At 37.1% G+C, this 26,419-nt stretch overlaps 1 protein-coding gene across 4 annotated transcripts; it reads right to left on the reverse strand.

Annotated features, from left to right (window-relative positions):
- Positions 1–1,156: 1,156 nt before the first annotated feature.
- On the reverse strand, positions 1,157–24,398 carry gpr4 (G protein-coupled receptor 4). 4 transcript variants are annotated; one of them, XM_082178862.1, is made up of 3 exons: positions 20,030–20,162; positions 19,201–19,345; positions 1,157–4,095 (listed from the first exon to the last, which is right to left on the reverse strand). In XM_082178862.1, exon 3 carries the CDS (start codon positions 3,686–3,688, stop codon positions 2,594–2,596), a length of 1,095 nt encoding a protein of 364 aa, XP_082034988.1. In that variant the 5' UTR covers positions 3,689–4,095; positions 19,201–19,345; positions 20,030–20,162; the 3' UTR covers positions 1,157–2,593. The 4 variants fall into 4 exon arrangements, with proteins under 4 accessions (XP_082034988.1, XP_082034987.1, XP_082034989.1 ...); XM_082178861.1 differs by lacking the exon at positions 20,030–20,162 and adding an exon at positions 19,763–19,872; XM_082178863.1 differs by lacking the exons at positions 19,201–19,345; positions 20,030–20,162 and adding an exon at positions 24,267–24,398.
- Positions 24,399–26,419: the final 2,021 nt, after the last annotated feature.

The raw sequence follows: 26,419 nt of genomic DNA on the forward strand, positions 1-26,419 counted from the left end.
AACAATATACATATACCTGCATCACAATTGCACCAATATTAAAATGATTAAAATTAAATATAATAAAAAATATAATTGTAATAGCACTACTAATAATAATTTTAAATAATTCCTTCCTCTTAAATGGAATGTCAAAATATTGTCAAGGAGCAGTATGCCGACACGTTTGTCCTGTCTGACACTTTCAGATAAGAACCCATTGGCATTACTCCTTTCCAGGTCACTGGACAGCCACACCGCACCGACAAAGAGCTGAAGTGCCAAGACATTGTGTTTCACTCAGGAGGAACATGACCCAGTGAACACTGACCTTGGACAGATGGGCAATGTGCTGCAGTACATTGTTGAATGAAGGAGCATGAAGACATGACTTCAGTCACACAGATGTTGAAAGGTAAAAGTAAATGCTGGCAAGGCACGTGCTATTGAACATGTCTATTAATAAACACACAGGGCCATGCAGCTTAAAGACGATTTAGCATTTTTGCATAAAGACTATTTTGCATTGTTCTTGTTTTAAATGACATGACAGTGAATAAAATAGTTTTTTATTCAATCTTTATTCCCCTTTTTATTCTTTTTTCTTTTGAACTTAATTTTATTAGGGATGGCTAAAGCACTTAAAATTTATGTGTGATTATTAAGAGTGAATGTCTTAACAAATAATTGTAATATTTAACACTACCGAGACAGAAAAACAGATTCCAAGTGCAGAAAGATTTAACTTTCCTGTGTACAACACGATGGAATTAGCAGACTTAGCATACATAAATATTTTGGAGATAAAGTCTTGTGTTTACAGACTATGTTAGAATTCCCCCCTGAGCATTTTACTGGCAGCTCAAGAGTTCTGCTCTATTAATCAGCTGACACACAGCTTGATTCTTTACAGTGACTGGTGGGAATCAGAATGACTCATCTTCACGTGAATGGTCAACGTTGACACATGAGACTTTCCTTAATGTTGTATAGTTTTTTCCCACTGAACTACATGACCTTTATAACTTCAGGTTATAAAGCTAAGTGTCAGTGCCCTTGATCACACATAATGTCATCCCAACTTATAGTTCTGGCAAGGTTTTCTCAAAGTTATGTATATAAAGCAAATACAAAAAACTATTTAAAGCAAATAGCTGAGCAATACACAACAGAAAAATGACTGACATGTGTTTTATTTTGGCATAACAGCAAATCCAGTACATTGCACTTTCTCACTGCTGACATTCAGGACTTACAGTTTGGTAGGCTGAAACAGGGCACCTGGAGACCTAATGAAGAAAAAAATGTAAACAACAGCAAAGCCCATTGTTTGGAAACTGTTTCCATTTTGGGTATCTGTGGGCCACTGTACAAAAAGTATATCAAACAAGAGACGGCTAAGAGAAACTTGCTCCTCCAGACAGGGTTTTGTTAAAGAATCTTAAGACTTTATACAGCGTATTAAGATGCATTTAAAGACATGTCACCTAAAATAGCCTGGCCATTATTTTTGTTGACTGTGGCATTATTGGACTTGCTTAAAATGACCAATCATTTCAAAATAGGGATAGTAGAGTATATTTTCCTGCAAAATCTATAAGAACAGACACAAATGGCAGGCATGTATACATATAAAACATTCAAGAGGAGAAGGGATTCTGACATCAACACTTCGCTGACATCAGTAATCCTCATCATAAGACAGTGTTTCAGGGTGAAACTTGAGGTACACATAGGTGTTGGTATGGTTATCTTCAGAAAGCGCACCTTCATGTACAGCGGCCCCAAAAAGTATTTACACTTAAAGGGATATTTCGGCCAAAAATGAAAATTCTGTCATCATTTAATCACCCTCATGTTGTTTCACTTTTCTTTTCTTTAGTGAAACACACAAAAAAAGATAGTTTAAGAAATGCGTCAATTGTTTTTGTCTATGAAATTTTGTTTTTGTATGGTTTGTAATGAAAGTAAATGGGGTCCAAAACAACACCATGGACCCAATTGAATTCCATTGTATGGACAAAAACAAAAAACAAAACACAGAGACATTGTACAAAGTACCTTCTTTTATGCTCCACAGAACCTGTTGGTTAAGCCAAAAGTATACTTCGGTTTTTACACGTACACTAGGGTATGTGTACAGTGTGCGTGCCATAAATTCAATCATCAGCATAGTATATGCGTAGGCTATACGCATAGCAATGTGTACTCTGTATGTGCAGCTTGAACATGAATTTTTTTGCAGTATTTAGTTTTTCCACAAGGTAGCGACACTGCCCCTTTGTTTCACAGTTGAAAAAAAAAAGATGAGACATAACAACAAACTACTGGAGACGACAACAACAATATACGACCACATTGACAAGAGCTTGTGTGAGGGGTTTAAGAGATACATGCAATAAACACAATTTTAAAATACATTTTAATCGGTCATAATTTCTGGAGAGAAATAGCACAGACACTGGACAAAGATGAAACTTTCTAGTGCACGTGTAGTCTAGTGTACACATACGCTATGTGTTCATGTCAAAACTGAAGTATTCTTTGGGTTTCAAAATTGCACTTGGTTTAATATTTTGCTATTGACATTGACATTTACAATTGACATTTAACTTCACTTTTTAACACTGAGAATGGTCATTTGAAAGCACTCATCTTTGAGTACTTCAATGTCAGTTTTATAGGCATTCGTTTTGACTTCACTGTAGAAATCAGGCTTCTTCATGGCCAGGGGCGTCTCTACGGTGAGGGATGCCCCCATAAGCGCCTCTGGGCTTTGGCCCCGCTGGAAGAGACCCAAAAGGGTGGCCAGGGCCCGGCCCACGTCATGACGGGCGCCTTCGTTGACAAAGCAGTAGAGGATTGGGTCCGCCACGCAATTGAGGCTGGTGAGCGCCAGAGTCACGTGATAAGCCCCAAACAAGTTCTCCTCAGCGCCACAGTCGCAGGGGTTGCTGAGGAAGAGCACGCTACGCCACAACAAGAGGACGTGGTAGGGAGCGAAGCAGAGGAGGACGATGAGGATCAAACTGAGGGCCAGCCTCTTGATTTTGGCCTTCTCCTGTCGCTCAGTGGAGACGTTACCACGCACGGCTCTCAGGATGCCTCTGTACGCTGCCAGCATCACACCCCAAGGCACAAAGAAGCCGAGAAAAATGCGGTAAAGGTTCATCCCTGCCACCCAGTCCTGCATGGGATACTTCTCGAAGCAGAAGGTGTGGTTGAATCGGTCCTTGAAAAGTTCGTCATGGAAGAGAGGCGCAGAGTTAGCCACTACTTCGGTTATCCATACAACCGCGCTGACCAGTAAGGCTGTTTTGACCCTGCGGACTTTAGCGAATTTCAAGGGATGAGCCACCGCCAAGTAACGATCCACAGATATGCAGCAGAGGAAGGCGATGCTGACATAGATGTTGGTGTAGAAGATGAAACCGAATAGCTTGCAGGACTCTTGCCCGTGGATCCAGTTGTCATGGTGAACGAAATAGTCGATCCAAAGTGGCAAAGTGGCTATATACAAGAGGTCAGCCACCGAGAGGTTCATCAAGTAGATCCCCAGCTCGTTCTTCTGCCTGACCTGCATATACGCGGCCCACAGGGCCATGCAGTTGGTGGGTAAGCCAAGGACGATGACTATAATATACAGCGCTGGCTGAAAGAACTGGTCTATGTTCGAGGCAACATTGCACGAGGTTGAGATGTTACACATGGTCTCTTTGCTTCCTCAGAGACTTATATAATCATTGAAATTGGCTGAGGTTTCTACGGTCCAAACTCAAGCCATGTTTAAAAATGAGACTAAAAAGTCAAAAGGTTTCCATTTTGCTTTCATGTATTGTATAGGGAGAGTAACACTGTAGCCCACTCTGGTCTAGCATGGTGGGCCTGACATGTCACATGTCTCTACCACATTTCATGGCTAGTGTTTTAACCTCTCGGAGGGCTCAGAGGTCAAATACATGACCACAAGAGAACATGCCATTAATCCTTGTGAAATGATCACCTTGGAGAGGTCTCTGGTAGGGTCAGGGTTTTTTCAGCAGAATGAAATGGTCAACTCCATCTCTGAAGGTCGCACAATGACTAATCTTCTTTGGTCTGTCCAGTAACATCAATCTGCAAAAGAGGAAAAAGAGCAATTATGTGAGGTTTAGAAGTCACGCTTCATTATTTATGAGTCGCTGAAAATTTTCTGCGATCTTTGTTGTTGAGAAATGTCCTCTCCAGGGCAGTGCTGTGTATTTGTTAGATTAGATTTGCTCTGTGATACAATGAGCGTATGTTTTCCTATTCCCACCTCTAACCTTGGTCATCCTCGCATTAGCATCTGTTTGTTTGTAGTTCAACTGAATTAACATTTATTACAAAGTTCCATCTTGTTTTTCAAGGTTTGTATCTGCTGGTACAAAATCTCTAAGATGAGTTTCTTTCTGTATAGGCATTTGTGTAGGTCAGGTATTTTCTCTCCTTAGATCAAGCAGATTATATGTACCTGCTAGCATGAGGAAATTATGCAGAACATTATGACTTGACAGGTGACCAATATGCTCCTTGCACATGCAAGCCTCTTTTACAAAACCTTTCAGATTTATACAGTATCTCTGAGAAAAGCGCCTCAACAATAAGGGTTTTTCGGCTTGCCTAACAAACAAACAAAAATATATAAATTATTCATATTTTATGAATTTAAAGTAATAATCTATATGTTATTAATAATTTACCATTTATATTTTAAATGTAGTATTTTACATTTATTATAATTTTTTTAATTATTTCATATTTTTACAAATACTTCACTTCACTTTCACTTCCATCATTTGTCACATGTAAAGCTCCTGTACACTCATCATGGAAAGTTAAATAGTAACTGGTACAAATGGCACAAGGTAAATGGTGTTGTTGTTAAACCACAGTGATGTGGCACAGCTACAGTGTCTGGAGTGAAACCAAGTTTGCTTCCGATTGTTTATAGATTCACATATAAATTGGCTGTGCATAAAAGATAAATGAGAGATGCTAGTGTGCAAACTAACTGGGTAGCAATGCATGTGCATCTCTTAGCATCCATATAACAAAAAAGACTGCACGATATTATTTCATTAACACATTACAAGTAAAAGAACCGAATATTCCCACAAAATGATTCTAGTGAAATTTTAGGTCTTTACTCTTAAAGTAAATGTAACTAATTTTATAACTTCAAAGCACGTCAGTGTTCAGACTCAAAGGAAATAGCAGAACAATGTGAAGAAATGACTCAATGTGATTCAGGCTCTAGGGATAACAGACAACATTCCTAAACCATAAAACAGATACGTTTTTTCTGAACTAAAATAATTTTCGTTCTGAAACGTCTTATCCTACTGGAACGTTTTCCATTTCAGAATAGATTTTATATTTTTAAGATTAAGATTTTATATTTTTCTTGGAAAGGATACATTTTAAGTCATGATGACAACTTGAACTCACAACTTGAACTAATTGCATTATTTAGTTACTTTTTATGGAAAGTAGTGCATTACATTACTTTGCGTTACTTTTTTCCCACCTAGGCTGGGGTTGCGTGTTTTTTTTTAATGACAAAAAACAAAAACAAAGAAAAGTTCTATTTTGGCAAATGTAAAGGTCCTTTCACACCAAAAGTGAAATGAATAGGTTTTAGGCTGAAGGAAATGCAAATTCACACCTGTACAGCAGAGAGCATAGCTCAAACAAAAGTAAAGTAATTTTACCTTATTCATATGGTTGAATTGGATCATCAAAGGTCAGCAAGACATTGTTTAATAAAGTGAGATTAAATACATAAAGTATATTTGTGTAATTTACAGTGTAATTATTGCAGGTTTGTGTAGTATTCAAAGTTTGCATTTCACTGTTTTTATTATGCATGCTTATATTTAGTCTACATGCTCATTATTTATAACTACAATAAGCATCATGTTATCACAGATTACACAACGCCTCTGCACTTACTCCTGATTTCTGTCAACATGAGGACAGGAGAGCTGTCAGTCAATAATTGGGAAAATAAAGTAACTTGCATTACTTATTTTAAAAAGTAACTCAGATATTTTGTTGTAAATTTAAAAGTAATGCGTTAATTAGCATTGCATCATTTCAGTGATATAAAGCAGAAAAATATTTTATTTCAGTTGTTCCAGATATGTTAATTAAACCATTTTTGCAAACAGCATTTCCCCGTTTAAGTAGATGCATTTTCTTGACTGAAAATAGATGCCTTGGAGAGTTTTAAACCTTAAAAGGATTTAGTTTGTATAAAATCATACTGCTATTGTGATAAGATTAATTGTCAATGTTGCAAAAGCCAAAATCAAAATGGACTACTGTTTTACATAAGATACAAGACAAATCAACTAACACGCACAAAAAAAAAACTATTTTGCACTGTTTTAGGAAATAAACATGAGTTATCTTTACTCTAAACCCAGTGATTACAATGACCTGCACTTAAAGGTTTGAGATTGAATTCTCTTTCAATGAAAACACCTTATCATGTCTGTCACCGACCATCACAGCGTCCAGTCAAAAACAGTGAAACAAACAGGTACCAGAGAGCTTTCCTAGTGTGTCACCAGTTTTAAGATATTGCTTATGAGCCTGATGCTTTTCAATCAGTAGGAAATATGAGATAACAGCAGAGGACCGCTGCCCTGCCTGGGGCCAGAAACGGTGACCGATACGCCAACAGGGGTTTAAAAATCCCTGACCTAATCCAATCTGTCATTCTGCTTCAATATCAATATCTCACAGTGGCAGATAACAATGTATCCTTTAATAGAGAAAAACAGAAAGCACTACAGGGTGAGAAAGATTTAAAGATGATGGAATGTAAACTACTGGAAAGTTGTCAACCCGACTTCATTTTCATTCAGGTTGGGAGATAAAAAGCAAAGGTAGGGGGGAGGGGGGACTGGCTCGTACGATGCAAAAAAAGAAGAAAAAAAAGAAAAAGATCTCTCAGATTAAAATATGCAGTTTGTGTGCATTTACAACTCTTGATAATGTCAAAGTTTGCATTACACAAAAGGAGAAGATCTTTTAACACAGTGTAAACAACTATCTCTGGCCTTTGTCCATGATCACTGAAGCAACATAAAGCACAAAATAAAGACCTGTTTCTCTATTTTCCCTCTATTGGCAGGTGGAGATTATGAACAAAACACTGAGACGTCAGACCCAATAACTCTGAAAATGAGGCCATGAATAATCAGGGACACCTGCACAAAGGAAGTGGTCAGTGATACTATCACACGCGTCTCAATATTGACACTCTAGTAAAATAATTGTCTCTATAGTCTCTAATGAGAGTGTCATGGAGTCATTAAAAAAAAATATTTCACAAGAAAACCGCTCAATAGAACTGTAACGATGTCTGGAAAAAAACAGCATAACACAAATAGCTTTACAATTCACTGAATACAATTTAGACTTTGGTTACAGCTACCACAATTATGTAATCAGGAAAAGTGTTGATTACAGCATTGCATTTCAGTTTACTACCATTGCATAATGGCCGATCAGGGCTGTTTAAATGAGCCTTTACCTATCAGTAATGACAACCGTTCCTATAAGTGTTTTTTATATTTCTTTTTGATTTGTGGTGGCACAAAAAAACATACAAACTGAAATGCAGGACTCAAACATTTGTGTGAAACTCTGGTAATGAAACAGAAGTGTTCTAATAGGGTTGCGTTGTTGGCTTTCTCTAATTTACACAAAATTTGAATCACGTCATAACCTGAAACCTGTTGCACTATGTGTGTTAGACCACCAGAGCGAATAAGTTTCCATTGTAACAATGGCCATGGCTCGCAGCTAAAGCTTACAAACAATTTATGGGTCATTTCTTGAACTCTTTTTTTCAAAGATCTCAAATAATTGGCTCTCCATAAGTTACTCATTAGTTTATGGCTGTAAGCGTGGGCCTGAGTTGAGGGAGGCATAAAGACAAAAATGTCAGAAGACAATAGATTCTCCATTCTGTTTGATAGATATGTAATCCAGCAGATACTTGACACTTCTTTAAAATAAATTGAAGCTGTATGAATTCAAATATAATAATATAAGGCATGATTAATGCAGAGGATAGGGGCTGAAACTCTTAAAAATAGTTTTTTTTCTTTTCAGCAAATGATCAGCGAAAGGAGGTGTTCGATTCAACGGAGGGTCTATTTGCAGTAAAGGCAATAAAGTAGGGAGGGTTTTATTGTCCCAATACGCTGATTTCACGCAGCCGTTATTTAGAAATCGAAAGCGAGGCTCCGGTGGGAAGAAAACCGGAAGTGTCGACTTTAATCACAGGAGAGTCGTGAATGCGATGGCGTATTGTTGTGTTTAATGTATAAAATGAGTTATTCTAAAACTGTACATACATTTCTTTCATACTTTAGACTATATACAGTGAAATTCATTTATAAATAAAATATATTTTTTATATATATAATTCAGAAAGTAAAAAAAGAAGCAGGAATGAACTATATACATAATCCTATATTGGATATTAACATCCAATAGTGTAAATCGCGGTAGCAGCTTCAGGTTGGTAGTCCAAGGCATTGTTGTTTATCTTTACTTCCGGGGTTCTTCCCACCGGATCCTCACTTTCGATTTCAAAATGGCGGCTGCGTGAAATCAGCGTATAAGACGGCATCCATTTAATGATTTTATTGAATATAAGCATTTATACTTATGTTGTAAACATTATATATATGTTGTTATTATTGCATACTGTTTTAAGGTATACATAGCCTGTATCTGCCACTATTTAAACTAAGTATCAATTGCATCTAATAACTTTACACTTACTACAAAGAACATCTAACTACAATTTACACTTAGTGCCAAGAAAATATAGCTATTTTCACTTAGTGTAAATAGCCGCTGCCTTAATTCAAACTCAAACCTTGGGACATGTGTCCAACATGTGATTTGTACAACTATGGCACACTGAGGGTACGATATTTTTGCCAACTGTCAGCATCAGTGACTACACACTTGCATCATATTTTCACCAGAAATAGAGGGACAGTTCACCCAGAAAATGAAACTTCTGTCATCATTAACTCACCCTCATGTCATTCTAAAAAATGTTGTATTTATTTTCTCTGTGGAAGATAGATAGATAGATAGACTGGAATAGTTCATATGTAAATTACTGACAAATACAAAAGCTGCCTTCCCAGGCAAAGATTAAGCAGTAATGTCGAAGGTACAGAACATACAGAACTTATTTAATGACAAAAGTTTCTGATCTATTAGGACACACTGCCCAAGGGTAAAGCATGGTGCATAAGAAACATTAAGTGTGGGCAGTCACCAACTATTGCTATTTCAAAAAAATTATCTATTACAAAAGCTAGGCAGAATAACATGGTTTTCCTCCATACATAAAAAATGCTAATTCATTCTTGCAAAATGTGATCACGTTCCGAGAAAGCCTGTTTTATAGGTTCAATTTTAAGTGTTTCTAAATACGGTAATTATCTTAATCAAATCAGCCTTATTCCCACCGGCTAAAATGTCAATTTTGTTATCCGCTCCTGTGGATACAGTTTTCGATTTGTTGTGTGAAACACACTTTTTGTGTGTGTGACAGACTGGTACGTGCAGGGAAAATTAATAGGAAAAGGAAGGCTTTGGACACTTGACCCCCGAATGACCTGGTCTCCCAAGGCACTGGCTCTGTCATGAAATGACAAATGTTGTTATTGTCCAGTTTGAAGAACAAATTGAAGGTTTCTGTAAAGTAGCATGCGGAAATACGTTCTGAAACAAACCGTTGCATACATAATGATGTAACGACTTGCATTTTTCGGTGCGCAAGTAACTAAGAGTGACAAACTAGTTTTGGACGCTGCCAGATGGATCTTGTCAGAGCTATTAACAGCTTTATGTTTTGTGACAGTCGTCCCCGTGGTTCGCCCTGTGGGGTCATACTAAATAATGAGTGTAAACACAATGGCCTTAACAAGACCCTTCTTGCCTCAAATCTCCCCCCTTCCTGGTCTGATGGGAAAGACCCCAATGTTATCACAGCACCCTCAACATAACAAATACAGTTAGTATTTGAAGAGGAGAGCCGGCAGCTTTCCAATCAGGAGGTGCTGAGAGACGGGTCTTTCCGCTATTTCTTAATGAAAGAGCTGGAGAGAGACGGGGAGAGAGAGGAAGAGAGAGGCATCCAGAAAAAAGTCTGAATCTAAAATAGAAACGACTGATTATTCATTTATTCACTCATTAGTGGGAGATCAGATCACGGATACAACAGCCAGGCCTGGCAAAACTCCTGGACGCACAACAGACACCGGGGTCAAACAAGGTTTATTAAAATGTCCACGGGAAGGACAAAAGGACAACTAGATCTAAAGCTAGATAAAACCTTATATGAAGCCCATATCAAAGGTGACAACAGATGTACCCAAGTTTATAGATGCACAACGACACAAATCTAAATATATATTTCTCATAATTTCCAATAATACCTGTTATAAGGTTTGTGCAGCTGTGGTACAAGGAAACACCAGAAAATGACCTGTATTCCATGAAAGTGAAAAGTTCTACAACAGGCTGAGTGATTCGACATTGTTCCTGAAATCGCCCAGCAGCAAGAGCTCAGTCCAGAGCAGAGCTCAGAAACCTTATTTTTTCAAGAAGAATCATCTTATTAAACCCTAAAAGTCCTCTCCAGTTCTCACTCAAAGCTTACAATCACAAGCCTAACAGGTTGTTTCACCACAGTTATTACATGCCACATTATGAGGGGAAAACACACATGAAAAATGCAAATGAAGAAATGCAGGTGAGAACTACCATGAGCGTACGATAGACCGATATATTGCATTTTCAGTGGAAAATAAATCATTCCTGCTTTCACCTTTTTAGTGAATTTTGAGTAAGTAGAGTAAAATAAGTGCTCATTTGTCCAATATGTGTACATCTTATTTGCTGTCATTAGACAGTATGACATACATCAATATATTTACATCTCTATAGATATTGGTATTGGCGTCAACCATTACAAAAACCCATTTTGGTCAACTATATATAATAAACATGCATACAATTCAGAAAAGAAGCACTTTTGTCCTGTCCTTTAATGGATTCACTGCTGTCATATCAGGTTCATGCCTAGCCCTGGAGAATACAGCAAAAGGCGAGGTCAAGTCCTGTGGTTAACTACTTTTTCTAGATTGTTGACTGGTGAGATTTGACACCTTTCCCTGCTGGTATTCAACCAATTTCTTCATCCTTTGTAACACGGATACATTTCAAAGAAATAAAAATCTCTTCTTGGTAATACACACACACACACACACACACACACACACACACACACACACACACACACACACACACACACACACACACACACACACACACACACACACACACACACACACACACACACACACACACACACACACACACACACACACACACACACACACACACACACACACGCACACACTCATGTTGTGTTTTCATGTTTTATATGGACTTTCCATAGACATAATGATTTTTAGATTGTACAAACGGTATATTATATCCCCTTACACTAACCTTACCCCTAAACATACCCATAACAGAAAACTTTCTGCATTTACATTTTCAAAAAACATCACTTAGTGTGATGATTTATAAGCTGTTTTCCTCATGGGGACAAAAAAACGATGTAACTTTTAAAAATTGAGTAAATCTTATGTCATTGAAATATCTAGTAGGGATAAAGATGATTAAAAAGATCACTTATCCTTATACATTCATATCACACACCTTTGTGACGAATTACAATTTTTTAGTGAAACGTTGCTTTTATTTATCTAATAATTTATTTCAGACAATTATTATGATAATTGTTAAAGTATGCATAATAGTTTCCCCTCTATTTAAAGATGCTATAATAAAGGCATGTAATTAAATTTTTTGACATTTATGTCACAAAGCAACTTATATTAAATATATAATATATTTTTTGATAGACATCATACACAAAGCACAGAGTAAGTTTTCTGTCAACTTATATTTTCCTAAGCTTTCAAAATGAAGCCATGCATTCTGAACTTATGTAACACCATTCAGATCTGGTTTAGCACCTGCTATGTATTTCCTCAGACATTAAGCATGCAACTACAAAGGCCATAACGGTCGTATACATGTTATGAAACCGGAAAAAAAAGGAACAGGGACTGTCTATGCTCTGCCAGTACACTTTAAACTCATTTAATAACACACACAAACTTGAATAAAAGAAAATCAACTATTGCAAAACGGGTCAATGTGTCAGAATTATATTTAGCGATTAGTCTAGAACAGAACAGTTGAATATATTCCTGATGTTATCCAGACATATTTTCCCTCCAGCAGTCTTTCCTGTCCTACAGTGACGTTTTAGTGGAAAAAACGGAATCATTCAAAGATAAATGTAATTACAGACTTACAGCATTCTGGTCTTTCGGTCTGCATTAGCCAATAGTACAAAAGAGCTGATGAAGGTGTCATTACCAGTGATGAATAATATGGTCATTTTCTTTGAAACCTGGCTCCTTTAAGTGTGACATGATGACTTCAGTATGATGATAGTGGTGCAAGAAGCCCAACTAAACTTTTTTACTGCCAGGACCCACCTGGCTGTTTAAACAGCAGAGGCTTTTAACACGAGAACATTGGGCAACTGAAAGGGAACTAATTCAATTGGGTCTCAGACTGCTCAGCATGATGAATAAGCAGGTAGCTAGGCAGGACACAAACTCATGGTGTCTACCTGAGGGCGATCATTCAACGCACCATGCTGCCATCTGACAGTTAGAAAACGCTTTCCAATTCAATCACAGATGCACAACAAGACTGATCAAACTGAAAAATCAAGCTGATCAACTTAAATAGCTCAGTGAGCACATTAATAGTTCAGTGAGCACAAGGCCAGGCCGCAAACACTAAAATGCCTATTATTATGTATTAATTAACACAATGCTTCAATATTATACATAATGGCATGAGAGTGATAGAATCACTTATTGACCTTGCCTGTGTAGTTCACATTTACATTTAGTCATTTAGCAGATGCCTTTATCCAAAGCGACTTACAAATGAGGACTGAATTAAGTGAGTCATCGTGAAGAGGCAAAAAGAACGCAAGAAGTGCTCAAAATACAAAGTTCAGGCATTGCTCAGAGTAGCATAAGCCAGAGAAGGGAGGATTAAAGGAAAAGGAAAGGAATCCAAAATGGTTCTTCTGTCTTCTCTTTATTTTTTAGAGTGCAGGAAAAGAGATAGTACACACAAGCAATCACAAACATTACCAGAAATGTACAAATGACCTTTTTGCTTGAGGACATAATGACAGTAAACATTATATCAGTTATGGGCTTCATTTGAATACACTTTTGTGACAATGTTGTGAGTCTTGAAGCAGATTTTTCTTTAAGTTCTCCTCTCTTTTTCGTGGTGATTTTCAACTCGTTACCCTATCCTGACCCTACTATTTTGGCTATTTGGCCACTTCACTGTCACCTGTCACATAAACTAATGCATGCAATACTGTAGTTACATCAAATGTTTTCAACTCCAGAAAGGGAACATTTACACGCAACACACTCCACCCACATTATGTTTGTAGTAATAAACTAGAAGTTCATGTACCTAGAAAAGTAGTCCCACGTGAAAAAGGATGATTTAGACAACTTTACAGTAAAAACAAATAAATAACCAGGGCTTTACTAAATGATTATTTCAAGTGCTTTAACAAAATCTGTGCTTCACATTTCAACTTTTAAACCCTCTGGAATGCCGGCTCGCTATATATCCATTGTAGTCGCGTTACTGTAACAGTTATTGAAGGATATGGTTTGCCTCCAACAATGAAACATAAGTGGAAAGCACACAATGACCAGGAACTGTCAAGCTCCAAAAAGGACAGCAAAAAAAATTGGTTTATAGTACTCATGTGCTATTTATGTCTTCTGAAGCCATTATGATTTATATCCTTTATGCGAGGAACAGACCAAAATTCAACTTCCTTTTCTCCATAGCTCTCAAATTGTCACTCAATTGTCACTTCTGCATGCATGTTTTCAAACATAATAGTTATTCATGCGTCTCATCACTGCAGCAATTTTTAAAATGTGCAAACGAGAGTGAGATTTTCGTGCTGCTGTATATGGGGAGAATTTCAGTAAATAATTATTTCTGTCTTCACTCAAATCTGTCATATAGCTTCATTTTTTTTTTTAAATAACACATAATTCATATGGGCTTCTTTATTATATTGAATAGCCCTTTTAATTTCCTTATGTGTCTTTAAAAAAAATTCTGACTCAAAACTTTTCAACAGTAGTGTATAGAAATAAATCTGGATATTGTGAATATCTCTTTTTGTGGATGAACAATCCCTTTTACTCATTTAAAACCCCTATAACTCACTGTGTAAGTTATACATTACATAAGCAAAAAAAAAAATCAAAAAAAAAAATCAACTGACTTCCTTATATGTCTGTTTCAATACAGACGTGCACATATGCACACACACACACACACACACACACACACACACACACACACACACACACACACACACACACAAGCAAATATGCAAACATTCAGAGATAGGCCTACACAATATGAAACTTCTTAACCTTTGAATTACACACAAATTAACCTTTGTGCTTGAGGTCATGATGACTATAAACATCAGTTATGGGCTTCATTTAAACAAGTTCTGTGAAAATGTCAGGTTTTTCATTCATATTAATTTAACTAATTAATAGATTAAATTCTGATTTTGCCAAATCGGATCACTACTCACTTCAACTGTTAAATTAAGCGATACTTAACAAAATCTTCCTTTGTAACCACCGATCATTGGTCCTTTTTATTTGTTCTTGTATAAAAGAGAGGGGCAATGTCGTGCTTTACAAGGAACGGTCCATTATATCAGTACACAGTGACCACATAGCAGAATGACCATGGCAGGTGAGCTGAGTAAGAACTGCCTGTCTCCCTTGGTATTGATTCAGGGTAGGTATTTAATCCTTTCCTAACTGTGTTTTATGCTCCATTGGAGAGGCGGCCGTGTGTCTCTAGAGAGACCAGGGCAGGCATCCTGCAAGGCGAATTAATGACTTCAATAAAAGTGCCACATTTTCCACTCAAGTCCCCAGTCAAGAGTTTTATTGGTGAGGTTTAATTTGGCTTAAACTGGTCGGCTGCTTTAGGCACGGTCACAAATGCTAATCACCTTTCCCCCGAATCACAATTAGAAGAGGTATCAACATGACGATATGTTTTCTGAAGACAGAAAACATGAAGAACAGGGAGAAACAGAGCGAGAGAGAGTTCAACACTAAATTCGCTTCATGCTCACTCGGCTGGCTTCATGCTGTTTTTTTGATAAAGCTCAGAGGAAACACCTCCACATCTCATCTGGTGCATCTGGTCCACTTCTGCTATTGTTCTGTTTAATCTGTGATTGTGTTGACAGGCTGTAACTTGGCAGCAATGTAGCAAAGACGAGGAAATTGCTGGCACCTGCTTAGCAAAAAAACCAAAGCGATGTTTAAAAGGAAACTAGATGCAGTGTCATGCTGAGAAAAACTTCAAAGCAGAGACGGATTAGTTTATGTGACAGTGAAGTGGCCAAATAGTTTAGTAGGGTCAGGATAGGGTAAAGAGTTGAAAATCACCATGAAAAAGAGAGGAGAACTTCAAGGAAAATCTGCTTCAAGACTCACAACATTGTCACAAAAGTGTATTCAAATGAAGCCTGATATAATGTTTACTATGTCCTCAAGCAAAAAGGTCATTTGTACATTTCTGGTAATGTTTGTGATTGCTTGTGCGTACTTTCTCCTTTCCTACACTCTAAAAAATAAAGAGAAGATAGAAGAATCATTTTGGATTCCTCAAAGAACCTTTCAGTGTACAGCTCTTAAAAATGAGGCGTGGTCACATTTACCGTTGCTTGGCAAAATTTTGAGGCCAAAATCCAGTCATTTTAATAGGAAACCCCATGATTTATTTTCACATGATGGCAAGTTTTGTTTGCGTTCAAGTTGGTCATGCAAATTTGTGGTGTTGACCAACCGAAAGCTTCTGGGTATGAAAATGACCCTGTGACCTTGTGCTTCATGCATCACTACACTGTTGACAATGGACCTTTTTTGGTCAAGAAATTTCACAAAAATTTTGCTAATGCGACTTTGCCTTTAGTGTGAAGAACATTTTAATAATGTAAATAACCTTTTTCCACTATAAAGAACCTTTTGTGCAATGGAAAGGTTAAAAATGGATGTTAAAAGTTCTTCATAATGGATGTTAAAAGTTCTTCATAGAACCATAGATGCCATTTTTTTGTTTTTTTTTAACTATTTTTATGAATGTTGTATTATATAATTAATAGACAGCTTGTAGGTTGAGTCCTCCCAAAACGTAAAGACACACTTCATTCATTACCTTCTAATAAAAGTCTAATAATAAAAGCTTAATAGGTCCTTCAAAAGTCCTTGTTGATAACAATGCTGATAATGAACAAGAACTTGACAATAATTAACTGGAACGTGCATGTTCGAGGAAAATAGGACTAAACAACTTCTGAACCTGAAAAGAACATGCAGACAACAGCATCCTTATTTCAAAATTGTGAATTATACATAGTTTTAGAAGCTTATCTTATCAATCACCTGCTGTATAAAAAAAAAAAAAAAAATTCTGCTATTGACGAAAGCCTGATAAAAGCTGTAGTTGTAAGTGCCAAAGGAAAGGTTTAAACCCTTTTGTTCTGAGCCATCTAAACTGTCGACGGTGACCTAACCTCCGTATTTTATTCTCACACGTCAATACTGCCAGAAGTGAGTACACCAATAGCTTCACTAAAAGCTTCTACTTTTGTCCAGAGGACCACAAGGGGCTGAAGATTACAGCCAATACAGAACGTGTTGAGTTACACCGTCTAATGTGGAGAGAGACAAACAACAATGTGCTTCATCGGAGACCCGGTGGACTGTTAGCGTTTTCACTTTTTACATAACCCATTTGACATGGTGGGAATGTTTGCACAGGATTCTACTGATCCAGCCATTCAAAAATTCAGCCGTGTTAATCATGATCCTGATCGAGCCTCCGGTTCTGAGAAGTGAGATGGGCATGCAAGATAAGCATAATGTCTGATGCTGTAATATGATATAACTTGACATGTGGCATGTTTCTGCTGAAGTCAGTCAGGTTGCTAAACAGATCAAAGCGCTCAATAGAACTCATTGATACGCTTAGCACACTGCGCACTTTACATCAGAGTTAGCTTTTTCCATGAAACTGCATTGCATTTATGGTAGGTGAGGGAAAAAAGACTGACCACATAAAGCCTTATGCGTATTGTTGAAGCAGTCATTAACCTCAACCTTCGCTGTGAACTGTTGGCGCAAATAAAATCTGCCACTACTGTAGATGTTTCAAACTACAAATTACTCCACATATTTAATTATACACTTAAATGTTATGAGTTCATTAGTAAGTTTGAAAACAGCCACTTGTGGGGCCACCATGCCACTGGGTTATTGCTTTCCTCACACAATCTGGTGCTCAAACCAGACATTACCCTCACAAACACTCTTATTAGCTCAGGCGGGTGGCACTGGAGCAGACACCTCATTGGTTCACGGGAAGATTACTCTTCTCTTCTAGTCATGCTTTTAATGTTAGTTCTTATCTCGCATCCCCAAGAGGGCAATTACTGTTTGCTTAAAAGGACTGATTAAATGTTGCGTTTGTTTCCTAACAAAACCGAGAGGGAGACACCATATCAGCCAAGACATTCCAGAAAACCGTTTCACGTGCCACATGCCCTTTGCCTCTAAAAGACCAGCCACACGCTGGAGAGAACAAGATGCTGCGCGAAACAAAGTCAGCCACAAATTACAGCAAGGAGGAGAAGAGAATACACACATCTCAATGCAGAGCCACTGTATTGAATTCATATTGTATTACATCTACAGCTACTGAGCTGAAATGAGATATGAAACGCAACTGCTGTGGTGTCTTTTTGATATATTTTGATCATTTGCTGCCAAAAAGGGAAATGCAATGACTGTTTAACTGATCCTTTCCTATCACAAATGTGAATGAAAATATATTGCATTGTACACAATACAACTGACTTGCTGTAAACACTGCCAAAGGCATTTTATAGCTTGTTAAATTGCTTGTTAAATCGTGAGAAATGGAGCATGCCATTGCACAGTGTAAGCCACATGTTTAACAGAGGAATTCAGTGGAAAGAACACTCGAGCATCAAACTAAATGTATTAATACATAAGCTATTATAACTACAGCATGACTGTTGTCATTTAAAATGACCCCTTATTGAAAAGGTTAAATTTATGGCTCATGGAAAACATTTGAAATGCGGTTTCCTATAGTGTGGTCTCTGTTCTAAGTAGCCAACATACTGTAAATGAGTCATTCTACGAAAAAGGTGTCTTTTGTGTCTCTCATGAATAATGACTTTAACAATGAAAAGCTGACACCTACTTTTACTGTGTGTTATGTTGGGTAGGCCTACTTTAAACAAAAATCCATTAAATGAAGATGCCATTGTGGCCTGTTGCACCCTTGAGTTTCCAAAGTCTCTATTCTGTTTTAGCACATATGTCAATCTTAAATAGTCTTCACTGTAATGATGGTTTTGTACAGTAAGCAATTGCTTACCAAAACCTTGAAATATGTAGAAATATCAGCATTTAATTCTCTTTTTAATAGACCTACTGTAAATACCCTGTAGTTTCGTAAGCTCACCTCACAAGGCTTTTAATGACTAGCCTAAATGAACTGTAAAACTGTCAACACTGGTGCCATCAACCTTTACTACGTTTCTATATCCGCATCATATTTTAAAATGTTTACAAAATGGAAAAGGCACCTCGTAGAATCACCCCAATAACTTTTATTATGTCTATGCAATATCAGCCTAATGTCCATATAGCACACGCCTAAATTACATAATTTTAGATCTGGAGGCATATTAAGACGTGGCAATAAGGCAAAAGTACAATTGTGTTGTAAAGTTGTTCAACAGTTATTGGAACAGTATTGGAACACTTATTTTAAGTAATTATTAAAGACAACAAGATTTAATAGATTATAGCCTATGTAACATAACCATTTATCATAAGACTTACATAACACAAGAAAAATCTAAATGATGACACTTACATGATAGTGTTTCCGTAGATCAATCACTCATACAGACAGTGACAGAGGTGATGTTTTCTGCATCTCCAAACAGCACGCGCAGCGATAAAACCAACGAAACTCTCGTTTCCCTAACCAAAATGAAGATCCGGACAAACTTCGAGAACTAGATACATTAAAGGATCATTATCATCACATCACACCAGCGGAAAAGCAGAGACAACCGCGAAGTTGCAAAGCGCAAACTGAAAGTGAGCAGCTTGCAGGAGGTTGAGGAGAAATGTGACGTGCGTTGCGTTATCCAACACTGACCGTCCCATTGAAATAGCCTACTGGCTGGCCATTTGAGATGGGATGCCACTAAACCAAAAGACAACCTGATATTATGAAGCTGTTATCTTACGTTTATCGTTTGCTTTATCGTTCCATATCAGTTCATTTAACGTTATAGGCTACTGTTCCTGGCTAAATAGTCTACATTTGGCAGGTTCGTAGGCTATAGCTTAGGCTATAAAACAAATAGCTCTATAAATTAATATTATAATGTAAAATGTGACTACACATTTCTAGGTATTTTAAATACCTGGACACTTGTTTCAGTGGTGATTTTAAGGGAATTGACTCTTTTTAACAAACATTTGAAGTTCATCTCGCTTGCCTGTGATGAAGCGTTTTAACGGTCACACACACACACACACACACACACACACACACACACACACACACACACACACACACACACACACACACACACACACACACACAAACGTGCATATAGGACACAAACTAGTTAACACTGCTGTGAGTGTGTTTCTAATACAGCGTCTATGGGAGTGGTGGTCAAACTTACATCTTTCTCTCTTCTGGCTGCCGTCATCAATCTCTCTCTATTTTTTTTTTTTTTACTCTTTTTGAAAGTTGTGATGACACTACGGTGGAGTTTTCCCTTTGCTATTTGAGCAAATAGGAACACAAAAATAATTATATTTAATGTAGTCTCTATTTACCGAAGTTTACATGACGACTTCTAAGAAACCCGGAAATGTGAAAAGGGTCAAACAGTGGCTGTTTCTCAATTTCCTAGAACGCAAAGAACAGACTTGCGGTCTCTTTGAGACTGGTCTTGCCAGGCGACCTTGAAAGAACGAACTCGGAAGGACGCGAGAACACAGAACGCATCTTTATGAGAATTGAGATGTGCTGCGATGCTGCTTAACTGACCATCTCGGCAACAACACAACATCACATATGTCACATCCTTTTAAACATTTCTTTCATATTATTATAGACATTGTTTTCATAGTTTATATCTTTTTTATTTTACCATGTGTATTTATGAGTAGCCTATATGTGTTACCTATGTTTTGTCAATGTTAAGATTCTTTTTAATATGCCAATAAAAATACTGCCGCTTTCTTAAGGTCTTTATCACTTTATTAAAATGAAGCAAAAGAGACCGACAAATGTAAACTTTCACGAGCTGTCACGTATTTCGAACTTGCAGCGGGAATCTCTTAAGTGAGAACGAGAAGTTTAAAGCTTACAGCCTTCCGTACGTCGACTGCCCGCAACGTCTTCTGGGATTTTTAGCGGTTCGATTCTCTCAAGTCTGCATTTGATGCATCCTCGATATCAAGGACACATCCGGGCACTTCATGCGTCCTCTGTACTTGCGTTCTTGAGTATTGGAATTGAACTTCGACGGTTGATGATGACGTAGTACGAGAACACAAGGACACAAGATCACTGAAGAACGCATATTGAGAAACAGCCAGTGTGTTAGAGTGTAGCCAACAATTCGAGAAGGATAGGGGAGACCGGTGCACAACCTTATGCGGGGCTAGTTGTAACACCCTTGTTTTGATACTTCCGCAGTGTAGCCTATTTACTAGTTGCCATATCAACACCATAATTATAGAGAAAAAATTGCGCCAAATTTCAGAAATCTTTGGAAGATATCACTGAACATTTATTTGACCATAGCAAAAGTAAATTTCTTATGTTAATTTTTCATCTCTATTTTTGGTGTTTATTTCAAATTAGACAAATCTGATATTATTTTAATGTCCAATAGGCTATTTAACCGTTGAGATAGTTATTTAATGCTGACCTGACCACCAGAAGACACTCGGTAGGCCTATATCAAGAAAAAAGTAGGCTATACACTCTATTAATAAAACAAAACCACATAATTGTTCTAGACTTGTGGGAAATTAATGTGGGAAAAAATAAATACTGTGAACCCTAAGTAGATTTACACAAATTAAGAAAGTCAAAAAGCGTTAGTGTCCCGCTCACCCCTACGGCCAGCACTGTTGTTATATATCTCCTGCAGGCCAACGTGACTCTATCACGAGCGTGTTTTAGTAGCAGATTGGTTTGGTTATGTTAAGAAGTGCATAAAAGTAGGCTATATTATGTAGCCTACTTTTTAAACAAAATTACAGTAGATGCAAAATGTTCAATATATGCGCTTCATCAATGAGAAAAGTAATGTGAAGAGCAAAGTGCTTGTCTTACACTACTTAGCCTCAGGGCCGTCCATAAGGGGGGATAAAGGGGAACGTTTCTCATTGGCCACCCCTGTGGCCACCCCAGATCTGATAGGTAGGTCAAGTTCGTCAACACAAGAAACGAGAAATGTTGTCAATCAGTGATGACAGCTGATCAACTGATTTAGGGCCAGTTTCACATTTTTAACTAACACAGTAACGGTCGTACTGAGACTGTGAGAGCTGATTTCTGCTCAGCGGACGTTTGGCCATGCAGGTCAGATGACCCATGAGATAAGAGCACGCACGCTGCACGGTGCACCTGCTGCTGCTGGTCCGTGAAACAAGAGGACGGTCACACAGTTGCAACAATACAACAACGATAAAAACGCTGGAATCAGTCGATTGAGAGGTATGGTCGGGACCCAACGCAACAGAGTGCGACACGGGAATATAGATCTGATGGCCGAGTGCGGGCGCGGGCGGTAATGCACTCGTGTGTCGACTCGCGGGAGTCGGGACTCCCGCAAAATAGAATTATCTATAAATTGAACAAATAAAAACGAATAAATTGTCATTCATCTGTTGCACAAAAGCAACAAGAACAACTAAAACAAAATAGAAACGATTTACAGGCCAGAGTCTCTATTTATAACATGTTTGCAGCGTTGAACAATGTAACCAATCACAGACATATGTGTTGATTTCTTGAACGCAATGGCCAATCAGATGCATTTAAGATAGAATCCCCTCACCACTCAAAATTGACTTTTTGTTCAGTGCTGAATTCTGCATACTGGCAAATCATCTATTATATCAAACAAAGTGTAGATAATATGAAAGATTAATTATGCAGCCAGTTTCATTGATAATAACAGAGATTTGTGAGATGGCGATGAACTGAGATGTCATTAGGAATTATTAAGTGAGAAATCCGTCCCGCGCAGATCTCTAATGTAGACTTTAAAAACAAACCACTAACATTATATTTACATTAACAGTAGCCTAGGCTGCAATCTAGTGTATGTAAACCTTTTTGCAGATAAACACAAATGCATTTTCGGACAAGTTAATGGCCAAGTTAATTGAGTAAATCATATCCCCCACTATGGCAATTAATAACAGACTATAGTTAACACATTTCCTAAATAGGCCTGTGACTGTATCTTACATTTTATGAAATAGTACCATTATTTAAAAATAAAGTTTGCACTTTGTTACTATTATTAAAATCCTTTATTGTTCATAAGAGTTGAAAGGTTTACATAACATTACTTTATAGTATATATGGCCACCCCACTCTAGTTTTGTGTCCCATCTTGGCCACCCCAGTAAAAATGTCCTGGATACGCCACTGGACACACCGGCCCATGAAACACGTAGATCAGCGGCCCATTGGTTCTTTTCTTGATGGTCACTGGGCTAGCCCAATCACATCTTTAATGTGAAGTATATAAATATACTCTTTCAAGTAGAATTAGTACAAAACGAATTATGAAAGTTTCCTTTATTTTTCAGTGCATTTGTTTTACAATATATGGCTATTATATAATGGGATAAATATTATAACTATTATTATGTAGTAGTGTAATGTAGACAGACACTGTAACTAAAAGAGATTTACATTTTTAATTTGCACACTGAATATGGGTTGGAGTTTTTAATTTTGAACTCTCAAAGTGCACCAGATCGATGAATTTAACAGTAAAAAGCACAACATTTTCTTACCGGGGGGGTTCCTTAGAGGTACAGAGGTCCACTCACCACAGTTTTACCAAAAATCCTGTAAGAAACACTGGTGCTATGGCAATGCAGTTTATATATATATATATATATATATATATATATATATATATATATATATATATATATATATATATATATATATCAAATTGTTCAACAACAAAATTGTTGTTGCATACCCACCCCTGAGTCTCTCTCAGTTAAATGTATGTGTTAATGTAGGAGAGAGAGAGAGAGATCATACGCATGATATGAGTAGCCTATAGCAGATTTGGGGAGGGCCCATTCACTGGACCTTTTCAGGGGCCCAGTCATTTCTGTGGGCGGGCCTGCTTAGCCTACAACATCCAACCAACACTAATACGACCATATAAATAAATGAATAAAAATCCCTTACATGGAGACCTCAAGTATTTTTACTTCAACCCCAAAAAGAGTAATAATCAAATGGCCATATTAATAGAGGAAAAAACTCATCCAGACATCACAAGAAACATTGCTAAATTTGACAAAATCCACAACACTTCATTGTAAATAAAACCAGCAAAAGGTCAAACAATTCAATCATATTAATATTCATGCCAAATGCATGCTGGAAATGGGGCAAACAAAATAATTTTTATGGGGAAAAAGTATATTGTAAGACACAATTGTGTTTTAAAGTTAGAACATAAATACAGTCGAGTAAATCTTTGATTGTTTTTTTTTGTCAGTATTATTTACTTGAATTAAGAATTATTTTTACCATGCAAAAACATTATGGAATTCCTAATAATCGTAACACAAAACTGTTGTAGCTAATAATTTAACTTTAACTGCTTATAGCAGAAACTCACTTAATACAGAACTTACCTGCAAATAGGACTGAATCACCTGCATGTACAGTACATCACGATGGTTTTCCCCAGGGTCAAACAAACACATTAGAGTCCATTAAAACTCAAGCCCTCCCCTAACTGCACTCTCTTGTAGAAAATATGATTATGATTAATATGATAAAAATCATGTGCTTGAGTATAAAAGCAGTTTGATTGTTTGATGAACAAACAAAGACTGTTGTCAGTCTTGGAAACAGTCATGGAAAATGCACTTGTTTGAGATAACCCATGCATTTTGCTTTGATGACAGTTATTTAGAGAAATAATAATGTTTATATAGTTATTAAATAGCAGTAATGAGCATTTGAAAGCATTAAGAATGTTAGGCTCCATAATCCACAGTCACATAAGGTCACAATAACTCTGTAATGAGGCAGTGCTACATCAAGCCAACCTACAGTTGTGACAAATGGTGTTTCAAATGCATTGCACAAACAAGTCTGATAAACAAAGCCAGTAAAATCTCCAAGGGGATGAGAGCAACAGAATTAGTATTTGACAGCTTGAAAGAGGAGATGGATTCATTGCACTGGCCTGGTTTCAACTCAAAAACATCTGGACCTTGCAGTGGACCTTCCTACTCAATACTTGTATTGTTCAATGACTGCAAATTAGAAAAAGCTAAATTCACCTGCAGAATTAAATTGGTCGTAGCAGAGATAGTTTCCAAACCATAGCCTCTTAATACTCTTACCTTGACACAGAAATAGCCTCAAGTAATTCTTTAAAATGCAAGTTCTGTGAAATGTTCTTAATGTTAATTCCCTTCACAACTATAGGGTTGTATGGCTATCTTGATCACACACACCACATCATAACCTAAGCTTCACAGGTTTATTAAAATAGCAGTTCCTCTAAAGCACATTTTTCATTCAGTTTAGGTCCTTGCCTGCTGTTTCTATCTATCTATCTATCTATCTATCTATCTATCTATCTATCTATCTATCTATCTATCTATCTATCTATCTATCTATCTATCTATCTATCTATCTATCTATCTATCAGGGACGTGCAGAGACCTCTGGAGGGGCAGGTGCTCAAAGTATAAAAGGGGGCACATGGAACAAGGCTTTAAATAGGGCTGTGCTCAAAATATCAATACAGCAATATATCAATATGGATGATTCTGTATCGATACGGCAGCAAATGCATTGATGCAGTTTTGAAAAAGAAACAGAACAGAAAAGACAAATTTTACGTTTAAAAGTAAAAAAACAAAAACAAAGTATGTGCACCTATTAATAACTCTGGGATTAGAAACTGAAGTATCTTAAATTGTCCGAACCTGATGTATTTTTCTTCTCTGTTATACAGAATAATAAAGAACAGCTGTAAACTGTGTAGGACAAAATCAACGTGGCCCATGTTTCGTTCAGTACAGTATAGTTTTATTTAATGCCATGTCAGCATCTGTGGCTACTTTCATGGCATAAACTGATTTACAAAAATACAAGAGTTGCATTTATACAATGAAAATAAAAACAAAGCAAACAGAAAAAAATACAGCAATTAATACTTTACAATATTTTTAACATTAATGTGATACCTGTTCTGGTAAATGCTTACTAAAGTCCTTAAGTGAGTTTGCTGCCTTTGCTGTTGCTGCTGCTGCTGATGATGCTGATGAAGATGATGATACTGCTGGAGCTGATCTGAGACTGTAGACATTAAAACAAACATATAGGGGATATATTATCTGATTAAACCATTTTTATGTGACCATGACAAGATGTAAAGATTGCTGACAGTGTTTGGAACTGGCTCACTAGCTCACGGACCTGCTGTAAAGCTGCAGATTCTGCCCAGGCTGCTAGAGGAGATGTTCACAGAGGCTGCTGCACACAAAACATAAGATACTGGTAAGCCTTACCAGTGTTGTGATCATTTTTAAGGCACTCTACGTTTTTTAAATAAATATTGTAATAATAATAATAATAATAATAGTTTAAAGTATAAATAACATAAAAAGACCAGACCCCTCGACGCCCGTGAAACTTTTCTCCCTAAACAGCAAGCTAACGTTACTTCTACAGCCTACACACAGCAATATAAACAACATTTATGCATGCTCTCTTCACGTCGTTCTTGTAAAATAATAATAATAAGTAAACAAACATCAAAAGCACT

The sequence above is a fragment of the Leuciscus leuciscus genome (assembly GCF_965113295.1).
Source record: "Leuciscus leuciscus genome assembly, chromosome: 9".
Lineage (NCBI taxonomy): Eukaryota > Metazoa > Chordata > Actinopteri > Cypriniformes > Leuciscidae > Leuciscus > Leuciscus leuciscus.